This window comes from Cyprinus carpio, chromosome A3 (assembly GCF_018340385.1).
Source record: "Cyprinus carpio isolate SPL01 chromosome A3, ASM1834038v1, whole genome shotgun sequence".
Classification (NCBI taxonomy): Eukaryota; Metazoa; Chordata; class Actinopteri; order Cypriniformes; family Cyprinidae; genus Cyprinus; species Cyprinus carpio.
This window is the reverse complement of record NC_056574.1, coordinates 19,962,739-19,980,333: the sequence shown is the minus strand read 5'-3', so window position 1 is coordinate 19,980,333 and position 17,595 is coordinate 19,962,739. Positions and strand designations below refer to the sequence as shown.

The 17,595-nt window shown below is 36.3% G+C and overlaps 1 protein-coding gene across 1 annotated transcript; it reads left to right on the top strand.

The window, feature by feature from the left end:
• The first annotated feature begins 1,746 nt into the window (after nucleotides 1–1,746).
• LOC109057529 (histone-lysine N-methyltransferase EZH1-like) lies at nucleotides 1,747–16,047 on the top strand. The gene is made up of 21 exons (XM_042722234.1): nucleotides 1,747–1,883; nucleotides 2,189–2,514; nucleotides 3,573–3,723; nucleotides 4,352–4,477; nucleotides 6,059–6,181; nucleotides 6,618–6,735; nucleotides 7,382–7,550; nucleotides 7,950–8,072; nucleotides 9,496–9,659; nucleotides 9,964–10,055; nucleotides 10,445–10,607; nucleotides 11,140–11,321; nucleotides 12,192–12,285; nucleotides 12,404–12,430; nucleotides 13,105–13,230; nucleotides 13,693–13,871; nucleotides 14,097–14,192; nucleotides 14,295–14,376; nucleotides 14,470–14,550; nucleotides 14,639–14,723; nucleotides 14,828–16,047. The coding sequence occupies exons 3-21, from the start codon at nucleotides 3,586–3,588 to the stop codon at nucleotides 14,886–14,888; spliced, it is 2,229 nt and encodes a 742-aa protein (XP_042578168.1). The 5' UTR covers nucleotides 1,747–1,883; nucleotides 2,189–2,514; nucleotides 3,573–3,585; the 3' UTR covers nucleotides 14,889–16,047.
• The last annotated feature ends 1,548 nt before the right edge of the window (nucleotides 16,048–17,595 follow it).

Here is a 17,595-nt window from a genome sequence, read left to right as displayed (position 1 = left end):
AGCTATAGCTTATATATAGGTTTGCATTTATATGCTTTAAAGCCTCTGTATCTGGAGCTGTTCAACACCATGTCAAATGTCACAGTCCCCACTATAATTCATTTCAACCTCTAAACTTTGGGCCTCAGAGCAAAATGACCATCCCTCAGTAACCCCCACACCACCTGATACTAATCTTTCTTTTGACATGCCAAAACCAACATCCAGGGTTTACACTGGACACAATTAAAAACTTTCCACAGATAAAACCTCCCTCTTATGTCTATCTTTTCTGCCTGTGTTTGCTTCTGTTGTGTGGTCCAAGATAAACACTGGACTGGCCTAAGGAAACCCTGTTAGGATGGGCCCATTACTGGGATAAGGGTGTGAGGAAAAATTGTGTTACCACTCCATCTATCACATACTGAAGTGCTGAGCAATACCACCTCAACTCTACAGACAGAAACACCTGCACATGGCCAGTCTTTAACCAAGCCTGCATAATCTCAAACTAACACACACAATGTCAGTATCAGAAAACAGAAGACAGAAAATCTGGTGAAATTCAGATACTGTAAACAAAACTCATTATAATAGTTTACACATGTCAGAATATTTTCCTTGTCAGTTTAAGGCATAGTTCACCCAAACATTAAAATTGTGTCATCATTTACTCACCCTCATGTCGTTCCAAACCTGGATTTCTTTATTTTTTTTCTGCAAACACTAAAGAAATTATTATGAAGAATGTTGAAACCAAAGTTTAGGTTACCGTTGACTTCCATTGTATGGACAAAAAGCACTGAGACATTTTTCAAAATGTTATATAGATTTGGAGTGACATGAGGGTGAGCAAATGATGATCCCGTTTTCATTTTTGGTGACCTGGTCTACATATACACTGTTTTTTATGTTAAAGTATTAAGTATGCAAAAAAAAAAAAAAAAAAAAAAAAATCCTATTACTCTATGAAACAAAACCAAATATCATTTCCATGTTCTTGCAACACGACTGTTTTTAGTTTGTTTGTTTTTTCTTTAAGAACCTACAGTGTCAATGAATTCTTTGGGATGGTTATGTCAAAAATTCAAATTAACGTCTCTGGTATGTTGTTCCAAACATGTTTGTGAAGAGTCACCATTCACTTTCATTGCATATTTTTTTCCAAACAAATTCTAAAACTAAATAGGGACTGAGACTGTCCTTCTGCCTAACATCTCATTTTATGTGTTTCACGAAAGAAAGAAAGAAAGAAAGCCAAATAAGTTTGGAGCAACTTGAGTTAGACTTTTTACTTTTGGGTGAACCTTCTCTTTAAGGTGAGGTGTAAATGGTTAAATGTCGCCATCTAGTGGATTCATAAATATCAAAACATCTGTCGAAAGCGTGCTACTACGAGATGTATCCTTAAATTATATAACATAATATAACATTATTATTATTATTGCATTTGCAGTTGCATCATTACTTTACTATGCCTATATTTTATCTGTATTTATTTATTTTTAAATAATATTCGCAATAGCAGTAATTGGGATCACTAATAGTAGCAGCCTATTACTGATATAACTGGGGCCAGGGAGCGGTAAATGCATAAAGCATTTTACTGCTTTTCATTCTGCGTAACCATCTCTCGAGCGCGTCCATTCAAGCGCGTCCTCGTTGGGTCACGTGTGACGTGCAGAGAAGGGCAGTGGCTTCCGCGTCGCGTGGCGGGCGGCCCCCACGCTGTCCTCGCTCGCTCTCCGGAGGAAAACAGCACATGCTAAGCGCTGCGGATCTCAAGGGAGCCGTGCAAAAACAACAAGCATTGGATCCTCAAGCCAGGCCCCTTTGCGCGGAGACTTCGGTCTCTGCATACATTAACATCCACGTGTACATAATACGTCAATACATTTGATTAGGTATCTTGCTATAAAGTAAATCAAACTAAAAATGGTTTATATGCAAGCTGTTTCCGTCATCAGCAATTTATTTTGATATATTTAAAATATTTTTTTTAAATGTGCATTTTAATTTATAATGAACATTATAAAGCACGCTACTATGGAACTATTCAATAATAATTATAATAATAGACGGATAATCGTTATTAATCGATTTATCAAATTTTAAACGAAGCTTACTAAATGTCAGAGGTCATGCACATGTTTGCATCCAGGCTATTAATTATTCAGAAAATGAGTTGCATTATTATTTTCCTCCTCAGCGCACTCGTAGCCTGTGGTCCAGCCAAAGAGAGCTGGAGTATGTTCATAATAAAGACGTCACCCTGTGCTCTGACCGTGCCAACCAAGTGCGCAGCTCTGAACTGTACAACTACAATCTCGACATGCTTACGGACGACCGAGGAATTCTCACATCCCCTGCGCTCGTCAACACAAGCATTCTGGCACCGACATCTGCAGTGGGTCGGTAGCCAGAACACCGTTTTTCACTACAGGACGTTTTTGGGCACGCGGACCTTCTTTGCTGCGCACTTGGAGCCGAGGCTGATTCGCGTGGATTTAAAAGGAAGGAGCAGGGACTCTTAAGGTATTTCAAACTGATACGTCTCCGTATCGTTATCCTGCATGTGCAAGAGAGACGGAGCATGTTGCACACGACATGTTTAAATCGTCTCGGCGTGTATCGTTTGCTTCATAGTGTCTCGTGCAAGTATTTTCAACGCGTGGCGTTGTTGAAGCTTAGCGTCCTCATTATAAACGCTTTCGCTCGTGGCCCGTGTAGCCTCACGCTGTTCGTTCCCAAACAACATTTTATATTTCATTTTAGTTCCTCGAAAGTTCGAGAAAACAGTATTGGAGGGTTAAGAAATGGTGAAAAGTGTACTACGCACTTATCCGCACCGTGGTGACATGGGCTCGCGAGAGAGACACGCCCACTTCCAATGTGTGCTCGTCAGGAGCGCGTGTTTTTCCGAGCACACAGTCTCACTTGGATGCGATTTGCATAGCCAGTTTTGCTCTGTGGCAGCTAGCGCGTTCCCTCTTGTCGTTTTCTTTTCCATTAAGTGGTTTCTGGCGTGTTTCGTTCATCTGAAGCACTGATCTGAATTAAAGACCTTTAAATGGTGTGTGTGTGAGATGCGGAATGTTAGTTGTGTTTTGTGAACTGCAGGGGGCAGTGAGTGAATCCTATATGGAGCCACTACTGAATGATAAAGTTTGAGTCATGCAATTTATAGGTCCCTTGTTTGTGTGTGTGAAAGAGAATGAGTCACATCTGATGGGAACCCTTATTCACGTCCCAGAGAATATGTTTCCCATAAAGATGAATCTATGGATTTACGAGAATCAGTACAGATGATTTTGTGCACCATATTATATTTATATATAATAATTACTATGTGTAATATATTATATTAGATATAATAATTAAAACACCATGCACACACACACACACACACAATATATATTATATGACTTTTGGAAAATTTTAAAAACAGCCTGAAATATTTCAGTTTACATCACAAGTTTGTTGTAAATTTGATAAAATCCTTAAACTTACTGTTTGTTCCAGTGTTGTCTGAATGTGAGCTCAGCTGCATGTGCATTTGTCCCATGTATAAGTAGTGCTCCCGTGCATTGTAGCCAGGTGAGGCTGATGATGGAGGAGGTGTCAGGTCCCCGGTCCTGCACTGCAAAGCCCCCCCGCAGTCTGCTCGAATGGAAGAAGAGAGTCAAGTCTGAGTACATGAGGTTAAGACAGTTGAAACGCTTCCGCAAAGCTGAGGAGGTCAAGGTAGAAGGTCTATTACAGTATTGTTTTACTTTTCTTTCCTTTACACTTTTAATATAACTTGTACTGCTGTTTTCTCTCATCTCTAAAAATTTTTTAAATTTTTTTTTTATTTTTTTAAATATACACTGCCATTAACGTTTGGGGTAGGTAAGATTAATTTTCTTTAGCAAATAATTGTATTCAGCAAGGATGCATTAATCAAAGGTGGCAGTAAATACATTAATAATGTTACAAAATATTTCAGTTCAAAAATAGCAACAATAATATGAAATGTTTCTTGAGCAGCAAATCATCATATTAGAATAATTTCTTAAGGATTCAGCTTTGCATCACATGAATAAATTACTTTTAAAATGAATTTTAAAATGTTTTAAAATAAAAAAAAAACACTTAAGATGTAATAATATTTCACAATGCTATTTTACATTATTTTTCATTAAATAAATGCAGCTGACTTCTTTAAAAAAAAAAAAAACGTCTGAACGGTAGTGTATTTCTTTTAGAATTTTGTCATCATTCTACTTTCTCTTCCTTGATTTGTTTTCTGTGCCATTCTAATTGCATGCATCTTAGCTTTCAATTAAAATAATTCAACCTTTTTAACTATGAAACTCTGTATTTTTCACAGGCTCTTTTCCAGTCAAATCGCCGCAAGATTGAAGGAAGAACTGAGCTGCTGAATGAGGAATGGTCCAAGCTCCGAATCCAGTCCATTCCTCTGTCCACAACCAGTGGCTCTCTGCCCTGCAAAAAGGCAAGAATGACCCAGCTGGGGGCCTTGACTACCACTAACCAGTGTCAATCATCTTGCATCTAGATAGCTTTACTGTGAATTGCCCCTGCTAATTCAGCACAAGACTGTCCCCCCAGATGATTTATGAGCCGAATCAATACATAGTCAGCTTTGCCTTGCCATTTTCCAAACATAATTTATTCTAACAAAATGCCAGTATGACTAATGATCATGTGCCACCGTTCGCCTTCCATTTCCTGGAGAACCTACTTTATCATATCCTACCTGACAAGTGTTTAGATCAATCTAATGATGTCATTAACGGACTGACTGTGGTACAGTTAACCTCTAATTAATTAGTCAGGGCAAATATTATCAGCAGGCCAGTAAAATGCAGCAAAGTGCCCCCCCCCCCCCCCATTAAATTGCTCTGTTGCCAAAAATGTATTTGTATGTTTGCCAAGCCAGAACTCAGTATCTAAAACTCCTGTGATATCCACAATAAAAGCAGCCAGCGGGCAGAGCAGAGCTTAGCTCTCTGTGGAATACAGAGACTGCTCAACATACCTGCACAGCTGGATCCTTCATGCAACAGCACTGGAAAACAATCCCACACTTGATGTTCTTTAGATAAAACCAAACCAAATATTTTGATTAGTGGGTTATGATTTTGGTCACAAGTGTAATTTCCCTTTGCACACATTTGGTCCCATTTCAATTCTTCTTGATCTAATGACTTTTTTGTCACTGATTTGGTGTGGGATTAAATTTTTTCATTATTTTTCACCCTCATGTTGTTTCATTATGACTTTTTTTCTTTGTGAACAAAAGAGACATATTAAATACTATTATTATTATTATTATTATTATTTTTTTTTTACAATTAAGCATGAGTGAAGCTTTTGAACTTCAAAAAGGAAACAAAAGCATAAAAAATATCATAAAATGGTCTGTACAATTAGTGCAATACAATGTTTGAGTGATTAACAGACAAAATATGAAGTAAGTCATTGTTCTCGCCCACATTTCCATGTTCATGAGAGAAGTTTTGGTGACTGATTTGCAAATCTTTTTAACAAATCATTTAATCCAGTTCATAAAACTTAACTCAAACGATTTACAACTATCATGTGACTTCAGGAGATTCGGGATTGGAATACAGTGCATGCATTGTATGGACTACTTTCATGATGCTTTTGCTTCCTTTCTGAAGCTTGAAAGCCTCAGTTAATATTTATTGTAAAATGCATGGAAAGGAGAGACCAGTTTAATTCTTGATATTTCTTCTTTTTCCTAGAAGAAAGAAAGTCATAATGGTTTGGAACAATTTTAATGATGTCAGTATTTTAATGAATTTGGTTGAATATTTCCTTTAATAATACATGCAAATAATTTTTTTATTTAGATTTATATTCAGTAATCCTTGAGTAAACTCTGGGGAAAATATATTCAAATACAACTTATGTAAGATTAATGTATTCAAATTACATTGGCTAATTAATATATGCAGGAATAAAGCAATTTAACGGTCCTCTAATAGTTCTTAGTGACACTTTAACTTGTCTTCTGTTTTCCTGTCTTCCCTTTCTTGTCCAATCACAGTTGTGCATGGTAGAGTCTGGCTTTCCATCTTTTCCGAACCAGGCAGTTGCCATGCGTCCCTTGACAACTGTTGCTGGGATACCATTCATGTACTCCTGGTCCCCTTTGCAGCAGAACTTCATGGTACTGGATGTGGAAAATAAGTGCACACACATACACAGTAACACACATAAAATTCACTCAATCATGATCATCATTAGAAGCCTGCGTCTGCAGAAAAATAAGGAGAGAGAGATGAAAATAGAAGAAAAGCATTCTTTTATGACAGTGGTCATTTCAAAAGTAGGTCACCCTGCAGCATTGCATTCACATGTTCTGACAGCTCTAAGCAGTGTTTTTAAAATCATCTCTCAGGTAGACGAGGATGTGCATCTTTAAACGCCTACACTCAATTACAGGCACAAATATAGGCATACACAAGAACTCCCACCCACAACACACATTTACAGTATCAGTGTGCATTTATCTCTCATTAGAAGAACCTCACTGATCCATGAATATATATGGAACATGTTTTTATATTAATCAATAAAATAACAAATAAATGTCTTTCCTTGAGGTGGAAGATGAGACGTTTCTGCATAATATTCCCTACATGGGAGACGAGGTGTTGGAACAGGATGAAGCTTTCCTGGAAGAGCTAATTGACAATTATGACGGGGTGCATGGAGACAGAGGTGAGCATCACAATATGTATTTATACACATGACCAGAGGTGTCGCTAGACCTAAGCTGACTCTTCTGGAAAGCCCTGAATGTTTTAAAGGCATTGTTTTAATAGTTTTTGTTAGTTTCTTATGATCAAGGATGCATTTTTCATGAAAAATACAATAAAAATAGTAATAATGTGAAATATTATAATTTAAAGTAGCTGTTTTTTTATTTGAATATATTTTAGAATTCCTCTGTTATCAAAGCTGAATTTTCAGCATCATTACTCCAGTCTTCAGTGTCACATGATCCTTCAGAAATTAGTATAATATGCTGATTTGCTGCTCAAGAAACATTTATTCATATTATCAATGTTGAAAACAGTTGTGCTGCTTAATGTTTTTTGAGGAAACTGTGAAACATGTTTTTAAGATTCGTAGCAGGTTCAAAAGAACAGCATTTATTTGAAATAGAAATTGTAACTTTACAAATGTCTTTACTGTTATTTTTGGTCACTTTAATGCATCCTTGCTGATTGATTCTATAAACAAAAAAAATAGTACTGACCCCAAACTTTTGAACAGTAGTTTACATGATAATCAGTATATCACATGCATGTGAATGTTAGACAAGCAGTGTGGTGTATGTAAGTATCTTGTACCCTGATAACAGAAGGAGGCTTCATAAATGATGAGATTTTTAAAGAGCTGGTGGAGGCACTGAGCCAATACTCAGACCCAGAGGAAGAGGATGAGGAAGAGCCCTCAGAGAGAACAGAGAATAAGGAGAAGGAGGAGGAGGAGGAGGAGGAAGAGGAAGAGGAGGAGGAGGAGGAGGAGGGGTGGGGGGAGGTGGAGGTGGATGACCAGAAGAGTCACCTGCTGAAGGTGAGTTGGTTTTGAACAGAAGCAAAATAATGGAATAATTATCACAATAAAATTACATGTAAAAATATATGATACATTCAAAAATCATTATTTGTTTAATTAGATTATTCAATTTTATTAACTTTTAAAAGAAATCAGATCAGCCTCTGTGTCTATGTGCAATTGCTTGCTCTGAGCGTCACCTCTGTTCCCAGTAAGGGCCGGACAAACCTGTTTGTTCATTCAGTTTGTTTTAGGACAGTATCGAGTTACGGTACACCCTGACCCTTACACATGCACATATACAGTACATAAGCCCATGCACTATTCTACTTTTGTTTTAAAAGTTACATTCAGGAAAATTCTGATTTTAGTTTTGCATTTCCCTCACTAGGAAGAGAGCTCTCCACCAATAAGAAGATTCCTCACGACAAGATTTTCACAGCTATCGCATCCATGTTTCCATACAAAGGCACCATGGAGGAGCTGAAGGAGAAGTAGGCCACCTTGTTAATTTTTTTTAACCTCAATTTTTAGAAATGAATGGGATCAGGACATTAGGCAGTCCAGATTCAAACTGGCTTCCCCCAAATGCACACCATTTAGATTGTGTACACTAACAGCTAGGCTGATCCAGCACCATCTGTCAATATCTAGTATTCTTAAAGGGAAACTTTAGTATATATAAATGTTATGTGTGTATTTTACTAACTGCTATTTTTAAACTGTTTTTTTTTTTTTTTTCTGAACTCTCCCCTGTCTTCCATTGTTTGGACAAACACATTAGCTTGCTTTAGTCCTTTCCAGTTCAGTCCAGTTGCATCAATTTCAGAGTTGCACACTTTACATGCAGTCCCGAACAAAAGCTTTAATTCACCATAATGGCAAACCTAGCATGCATGCACATTCTTCACATGTCTAGGATAGAATATGTCATGCCACCTTAAAACTGTGGTAAATGAAGGTTCATGGGAAGCTCCTCGGGCTCTGCTGTCAGCTGGCTGTGCAGCCCCCGCAGCAGCAGTGGAAACAAAAACCCGTCACAGTCTGTGTTATCATCCAACTGTTTACAGTTTCATGTCATTATTGTTCATTCCACCAGCTGCGCTCATTTTATTTCTTTCCGCTTGCTGGGAGAAATCTGTGAGAGTCATATTTAATGGCCTGTTATGTGTGTAAAACAAATTCAGCACTTTAAACGAGTAGGTTCATCCAAAACAGAACATTCTGTCATCATTTTACTAAGGCCAAAATTGTATGACATACTTTTTTTTTTTTCTTTTTTTTTTTTTGGACCAAAAATGCGCAGAAATAATTCTTAAATGCACATAGCACAACAGCTCATTGTGACTACAGCTGTAAATATGGTTTTGGAACACCATGAGGATGAATAAATAATGGCAAATTTGCACCATTTTAAGCTTGGGGTCAGATTTTTTTTTAAAGAAATTAATACTTTTATTCAGCAAGGACACATTAAATTGATCAACAGTGACAGTAAACACATTAAGAATGTTACAAGAGATTTCTATTACAAATAAATTCAGTTTCTTTCAATTTCTTCAAGCAGCACAACTGTTTTTTAAACATTGATAATAATCAGAAATGTTTCTTGAGCAGCAAATTAGAATGATTTCTGAAGGATCATGTGACACTGAAGTTATGACTGCTGAAGATTCCGCTTTGTCATCACAGAAATAAATTACATTTCACAATTATATTAAAATAGAAAGCAGTTATTTCAAATTGTAATAATATTTTACAATATTAAAGTCTTTACTGTATTTTTGACCAAATAAATGCAGCCTTGGTAAGCATAAGAGACTTGTTTCAACCCCAAACTTTTTACTGTAGTTTCAATTCAATTTGTTTTGCTATTACAAATAATAATGGAGCTGTATTTTTCTCTCTCTCTTGCAGGTATAAGGATCTCCTGGAGCCACCCAGCCCTGTGAAGCTGCCTCCTCTCTGCACGCCTAACATGGACGGCCCCTTTGCCAAATCTGTTCAGAGAGAGCAAAGTCTACACTCATTTCACACACTTTTCTGTCGCCGCTGCTTTAAATATGACTGCTTCTTGCACCGTAAGATATTATAATGTCCTTCTCTAGTCTTCTGCCTTTTTGTGTTTATGTAAATGGAGAGAGTGATTCTGCAATCTGTCCTTCAGTGCATGTCCCTTAATTATGTATAATGCAATACTTTTCAGTTATGATACCATATTGTACAATCTTCATCAGTAGATCTAGCCCTGTTTAAACCTGGCAATAAAGTTAGTCTGAAATGATCTGCTGGCAGGTGGTCAGATGTGTATTACATTATATTTAGTATAATTATAATTATGCTATATTAACACTGACAAGTGTTGACCATGTTGTTTGTGCTCAGCTTTCCATGCATCTCCTAATGTATATAAGAGGAAGAATAAAGAGATCCGAATGGAGACGGAGCCCTGTGGACTGGACTGCTTTCTGCTGCAGGTACAGCTTTCTAAGTACATAACAATTTCATAAGTGTTTCTAAGGTCATACTTTATTTTAAGGTTCAACTCTCACTATTAACAAATCATTAACAATGACTTTTTCCTCAATGAACTCCTAATTTGCTGCTTATTAATAGTTAATAAGGTAGCTGTTATGTATTGGGTATGATTAGGGATGTAGAATATGGTCATGTAATAAATAAAAGCTTTATGAGTACTAATAAACAGCCATTATGTTAATAACAGGCATGCTAATAAGCAACTAGTTAATAGTAAGAATTGGTCCCTATACTAAAGTATTACTATTTCTACTTTGCTGTAAATGTATAATTTCGTTAAATTAGAATTGAGTATTTATATTTCTCTTGATTCATTCTTTGGTCACAGAAAGGGGCAAAAGAGTTTGCCGATCAAAACATGCAGAGGTCTCAAAGGCCCCGACGCCGACGGCGACAGCCCCGCCCCTCAAGTTCATGTGGCCCCACCCCCTCAGGCTCCGGTGAAGAGGGAAAAGGAGGAGACAGTGACCACGAGACCACCAGCTCTTCAGGTACACCACACTTTAATGTACAGCAAATAAAGCATTAACAGTTTATCCAGACCAAAAGAACACAGATGAAACACACAGCCAAATCTTCCCTTGCCAAAAAGAACTCTTGTCCCATGGTGAGCTGTTTGTCTAAATTGCAACAGAGACATCACTGAAGATGTTTGTAGAAACCACCAAAACACCCTTGTAACCACAGAGCAATGTACTAACAACAGCTCAGAATGCCTTACGACCTCATTGCAAACTCATACACAGTGTATCAGTACCAGTACAGGTACACCATCTGCTCATCAGCCGAACACGATAAATATCTTTACTCAGTGCATCCTTGCTGAATTAAAGTATTCATTTCTTTAAAAATCTTACTGACCCTAAATTTCTAACAGTAGAGGATTTAGACAAAATAGTATGGACTTTACATTTAATGAGTTAATGTCAAATATCAGCAGCCGCTCGTCAGTTCTGATTTAATTTAGTAAAGAGTGTTGGGATGAAAACCTGACATTTAGCTGTGTTCATGTTTGTCTGTCAGACAGTAACTCTCGGTGTCCCAGTCCTGCCAAAATGAGACCAGGGGAGGAAGGAGCGGAGGAGTCTGATTCGCCTTCTCAGTGGAGCGGAGCAGAGGAGTCTCTGTTCAGAGTCCTGCACGGCACATATTACAACAACTTCTGCTCTATTGCACGACTCATTGGTACCAAGACATGTAGAGAGGTATGCACACAAATGTGACCCTGGACCACAAAACCAGTCTTAAGTCGCTGGGGTATATTTTTAGCAATAGCCAAAAAAACACTGTATGGGTCAAAATTATCAATTTTTTTTTATGCCAAAAATCATTAGGATATTAAGTAAAGATCATGTTCCATGAAGATATTTTGTAAATTTCCTACCGTAAATATATCAAAACGTAATTTTTGATTAGTAATGTGCGTTGCTAAGAACTTCATTTGGAAAATTCAAAGGGGATTTTCTCAGTATTTAGATTTTTTTTGCACCCTCAGATTTCAGATATTCAAATAGTTGTATTTCGGCCAAATATTGTCCGATCCTAATAAACCATACATCAATGGAACGCTTATTTACTCAGATGATGTATAAATCTCAATTTTGAAAAATTTACACTTTGGTAACTCTTTGGTAAAGGAGTTTATTAATGCAGATCTAAAGTGAATTAAAATGTATGAAAAGTTCTACAGTATTTACTCAAAAGCAGAGACAACAAAATGTGTGTATTCAAATATACAACTGTGTGCATATGTGCCTGTGGGTTTTTTCCCAGAAAGACTGCAGTTTGCATCACTGCAAATGTGATTACCTCAAATCATGTGTTTTTCTTTCATTTAGGAAATGGTCCAAATCTTTTTCAAGAGGAGTGTTGTTTTGATCGTGTGTTTGTGTGTGTATGTGCGTGTGAGAGCTCATATGGCAAAGATCAACATGATAATGAGTGGTTAAATCTTGGTTTGGTTTCAAAGTTCTGACTAACGCCAATTAAGTGTTCATGGGATTGTGATGCAGTGTGTGTGAGTGTAACATGTTGCAATGCTTTGCCTTATGTGCTTGTGTATGAATTTGTGTCAGGTATACGAGTTTGCAGTGAAAGAGATGCTGATTCACCGTGTTCCGCTGGAGGATGGTGGAATTTCACCTCAGAAGAAAAAACGAAAGCACAGGCAAGATGTTAACACACCCTTATCTGGCAGTTAGATTCAGGCTGTAATAAGCTGGATGTTACACAGGCACAGGATACTAAAATTATAGCTTTAGAGTTTGTTTATGTTTGTTTTTTTTTTTTTGGTTATGGGTAAAGCTGAAGAAAGGTAAGACTCTAAATTTCTATAGCAGACCGAGACGAGGTCCAGGTCCGGGAATGGACAAACAGAAGGAAAATCCATGGAGATGTCTGTAGTTAGGGAGATTATTCTGGCTGGCGATTAGTAGTCAGACAATATACTGAATTAATGATCACTTTAATGGTTTGTTCAAGTGCATGTGCTTATTACATAATCATTTATTCACTTTTTAACACAGAAACAAAGTCTTTAAGACTTTGTAAACAAATATTGAACAGTATAGAATGACAAGAATATTATCAAAACGTTTCCGTTTGTAATGCAATATTTAAAGTATTTTAAATATTTGTAAGTGTTTAAAATGCTGCCAGAATTTTGTACATAAATGGCTAGGCCTGTTTGTTATCAAAGTAATTATAAGCAATATAATTCAGGTCTAAAATATTTAATTTCTATTAAATTATTCAAATTTAAAATTTCAGTAACACTTTTCAGTAAGGTAATTGGTGTTTGTTCATAATACATGTTGATCAAACCTTAATGTAAAATGTTAACATAACTGCTCTTTATGAGTGCAGTTTCTAAAAAGTAATTAAAAAAAATATATATATTTATGTAGTAATCACAAATGGCTGGAACCATACTGAAAAAGTCTTTGTTCAGAATGAATTTTTTTATTTCCCTTCCTATTTGTCTTACAGACAACTCATCCAATCAAGTGTACAATTATCAGCCGTGTGACCACCCTGAGCACCCGTGTGATAGCTCCTGCTCATGTGTGATGACACAAAACTTTTGTGAGAAATTCTGCCAGTGCGATCGGGAGTGTGAGTTCAACACAAATGCAAACACATGAAATATATTCAAATTCAAGTATACAGTATTACACTGTTCTAAAATAAAGGGAAGAAAACAAGCACTTTTTAAGAATTTGAAGAAAAGCTATTGGAGTTCTTACTGTATATATTATAAAGTTTTTGCTTTCTCTCTCCCTTTATCTTATCTTACACTACAAAATATTTTATTGTGTAGATATATAATGTCTATAAAATTCCATATTTCTGTCCAATGCTCAATTATTGCTCCTATTTCCATATCTTTACACCACTAGGGGGCACCAACAAAACAAGATCAGACCACTAGTGGTGCAGTGAAGAAATAACACACTTTAACAAATCATTGTACCATTTTGACTTTTATGTGACTTTGAATATCCATTTACTTCAGGCATAAGAAAAGCTCAAACATTCACAGGGCGCTTTAAGTTCTGCTCTGGGTTTTTGTTCTAGGTCAGAATCGGTTTCCTGGCTGTCGCTGCAAGACTCAGTGTAACACCAAGCAGTGTCCATGTTACCTGGCAGTGCGGGAGTGTGACCCTGACCTCTGCATGACCTGTGGGGCCGCAGACCACTGGGACAGCAAACAGGTCTCCTGTAAGAACTGCAGCATCCAGAGAGGACTCAAGAAGGTATGAAGTACATTCTAGTGCCACTGTAAAAGATAAATCTATCTATCTATCTATCTATCTATTGTTCTATTGCTCTGTCATTCTATCATTCTATTGTTCTACCATTCTGTATCTGTCTATCTAGTATTTATCCAACATTGTATGCCAACATGCTGATAATCAAAGGGAAATAATAGATACAGAAGATGCTTTAGTGATATAAATGTTGTTTAACTTTTTTGCCAGCATCTGCTCCTGGCCCCATCTGATGTTGCAGGGTGGGGTACATTTATCAAAGAGCCTGTCCAGAAGAATGAGTTCATCTCTGAGTACTGTGGAGAGGTATGTGGAAATCACACACACCCCTAATGATGAGCACTAGATGTAATGTGTCTGAAAGTTGTATTCTTAGTGATCTGATTGATGCATTGTGTGTGTGTGTGACTTATTTCTCAGGATGAAGCAGACAGGAGGGGCAGAATCTACGACAAGTACATGTCCAGTTTTCTGTTCAACTTGAACAATGGTATTGGCTTCACTCATGTCATTATATTATATTATTGTTGTCTTTTAGATATCAATTTGGTGTTTTTTAAAATAGTGTTTTATTTCATTCCAGACTTTGTAGTGGATGCCACTCGAAAAGGGAATAAAATACGATTTGCCAACCACTCTGTCAACCCCAATTGTTACGCAAAAGGTACTTTATTTCATCAGATAAATATCAAAGTACAAACTTTGAGTTGAAGCTATTGAGCACGTTGGTTTGGTGTTGGTTATTATTACAGTTGTCATGGTTAATGGTGATCACCGCATTGGAATCTTTGCTAAGCGAGCCATACAGCGAGGAGAAGAGCTCTTTTTTGACTACAGGTATGTTTCGTTTGTTTCAGTAATACTGTTACATTACTAATGCACTCACATATATGCAGTTTCATTTTATTTTGTGATCTAATTAGATTTTTCCTGCTTCTTAGGTACAGTCAAGCGGATGCATTGAAGTATGTGGGTATTGAGAGGGAAATCGAGATCGTGTAAACATGCTTTTTTGAGTCCACATTTACCTGGTAACATGTTTTGCCTACCCACAATGCTTTGCACTTCACTGACATCACAGATTGATTTGATGATGCAGTCAGACGGTGATGTCACTACCTTAACCTGTGGTTTAAATGAATTGTCTGAACAAGCGTTTTTTGTTTACATCTTTGTGATAACATTTGTGATGACCTAAAGAAACCAAAAGGTGTCCTCAGATTTACAAATCCACTCCTCCACATTTGCACTATATGGCCAATAATACAGAATATTGATAGACGGCACCATTTTTTTTTGCTTTAATGAAAGGAAAAATTAAGTTTTTTTTTTAATCCCACGTCTCCATTCATAAGGCTCTGTAAACAGCTTTTGAAATAGCTATAACCTCTATATGCTCAGTATATACTGTAAACTGAATGCATCACACTTAGCCGTCGTTGTTGTTTCTGGTCAAAATATTCTGTCATGCAAAACATCAAGCAATATTTCATAGTTACATTTGCACTTATAGTCAGTCAGGTCAGTATTTTCTCTCTTTAGAACAAACTTTAGTCAACTCGTCTGCAACCTGGTGTCATTTGATGTTAGCCTGTTACCGTAATGTGCACCCCTCTGCTATCTGTCTATCTATCTGTCTATCTGTCTATCTATCTATCTATCTATCTATCTATCTATCTATCTGTCTGTCTGTCTATCTGTCTATCTATCTATCTATCTATCTATCTATCTATCTATCTATCTATCTATCTGTCTATCTGTCTATCTATCTATCTATCTATCTATCTATCTATCTCTCTCTCTCTCTCTCTCTGTCTCTCTCTCTCTCTCTTCATCAGCTGTAAGCTGCTTGCTGTATTGCACAAAGCTGGCTCATGTTGTCAGAGATTAGCATTCTAGCTAACATAGCACTAAGGCAGTTAATCTTCATCTCTGCTTAAACTGTATGAGGTCAAATATTGTTAATGTTCTGTAGAAATAAACAAAAGTAACCATATAAACCGACAGACTGAATGTGAACTGTGAGCTAAAGAGTGACTTAAAGAATATTGTTTAGCAGGCTTTTCTAAGAGTGTACAAATTAGGCCTAACAAGAGTTAGGGTTTGGGCTTCACTGTCATATGTTACATTTTGTGTAAAATAAAGAGCTAAATCAAATGACCATATTTGTTTAACATGCCCTAGAACTGTAACTGCATTTCACATGTCCACTCAAAGCAAATATGGGCAATAATTTTACGAGGCTGAGAAAATAATTCCTAGTGTCTTGTAAAATACTGTAGTTATATTTTTATCTGAAATATTTTGTGCTTTATATTTATTCCAAAACACTGAATCCCACGAAAAGAGCTTTCTAAAAAGGACAAGTGTAATTGAATTTCCAGATGCATTTACAAGCAGGTATATTGGTTGAATTGAATTTTATCAACTCAAAAACTTGATATGGACCTATCTGGAATCGATTATAGAAAGAGTACTCAAAGCTTGTCTCTCCTTCAGGCTTCTTTTATTAAAGTGTCATTTGGGATTTGTGTTGATTCTACACAGTCATGGTCATTTACAATGAGGATGACACAAACAAAACCAGAACTAAAGAATTAAGAAAACTCCAAATGAACACTTTGTCACACCTGACCACAAAGCTGAAATTACCTGTTTGCAAGAGGATACCATTATAAGGTTTTGTCAGATTCCATGAAACTAGTTCATCTTTAACCTTGGGCATTTTCACAGGACCTACAGTTCCCCTGAATCAACCTCAAGAGCACAGTGGTAATAAAAGATCATTGTGATCACCTCAACATAAGACTGAATCTGCATCCTTAAAGTTAGTAATTAAAGTCTTAGTTAACAGGACTCCTGGAAAAAACCTTCAGCAGATGCAGTTTACTCTACGGTTCAAAAAGTTTGGGGTGTTTACAAAAAGTTTCTAAGATTTCTCATGTTCCCAAAAACATTTCTTTGATGAAAATTTAAGTAAATACAGTAATATTGTGAAATATTACTATACTCTCAGAAAAAAAGGTACAAAGTTGTTACTGGGGCAAAGCTAAAAGGTACACTTTTGTACCTTTATATTAGTATTATTATTTGAATATTAGAACCGTAAAAATACATTTGATGTTGTACCTTAGTGCTTAACATGTTAGTACCTAAAGTGTGTGTGTGTGTATATGTGTGTGTGTATGTGTGTGTATATGTGTGTGTCTGTGTATATGTATGTATATATATATATATATATATATATATATATATAATATATATATATATATATATATATATATATATATCTCCTTTGAAGAGGTACCGCCTAGTGACCTTTTTTCTTTAAGTATAAAATAACTATTTTCTGTTTTACTTTACTTTAACTTTTGATCAACTTAATTCATCCTTGAATAAAATCTTATTGACCCCGTACCTTTAAAGGGTATTCTATTTAAGTGTTATGTTTGCAACAAGTACAAATGGCATCTTGTTTACAGTAAGTGCAAATAGTAATAGATTCTACATAAAAAAGTTTAAAAATAAATAAATAAAAATCGATGTTATTTGCACTATATGGATAAATTGCTTGAGAAACATTGGGTTAAGTTTGTGAAATAGCCACTGTTAACAAAGTTGGCTATTTGCACAATAGATAGATATAGCTACTATTGTTACCAACATGATAGACATAGTGGAATTCTTAAAGTTTATCCACAAGATAAAT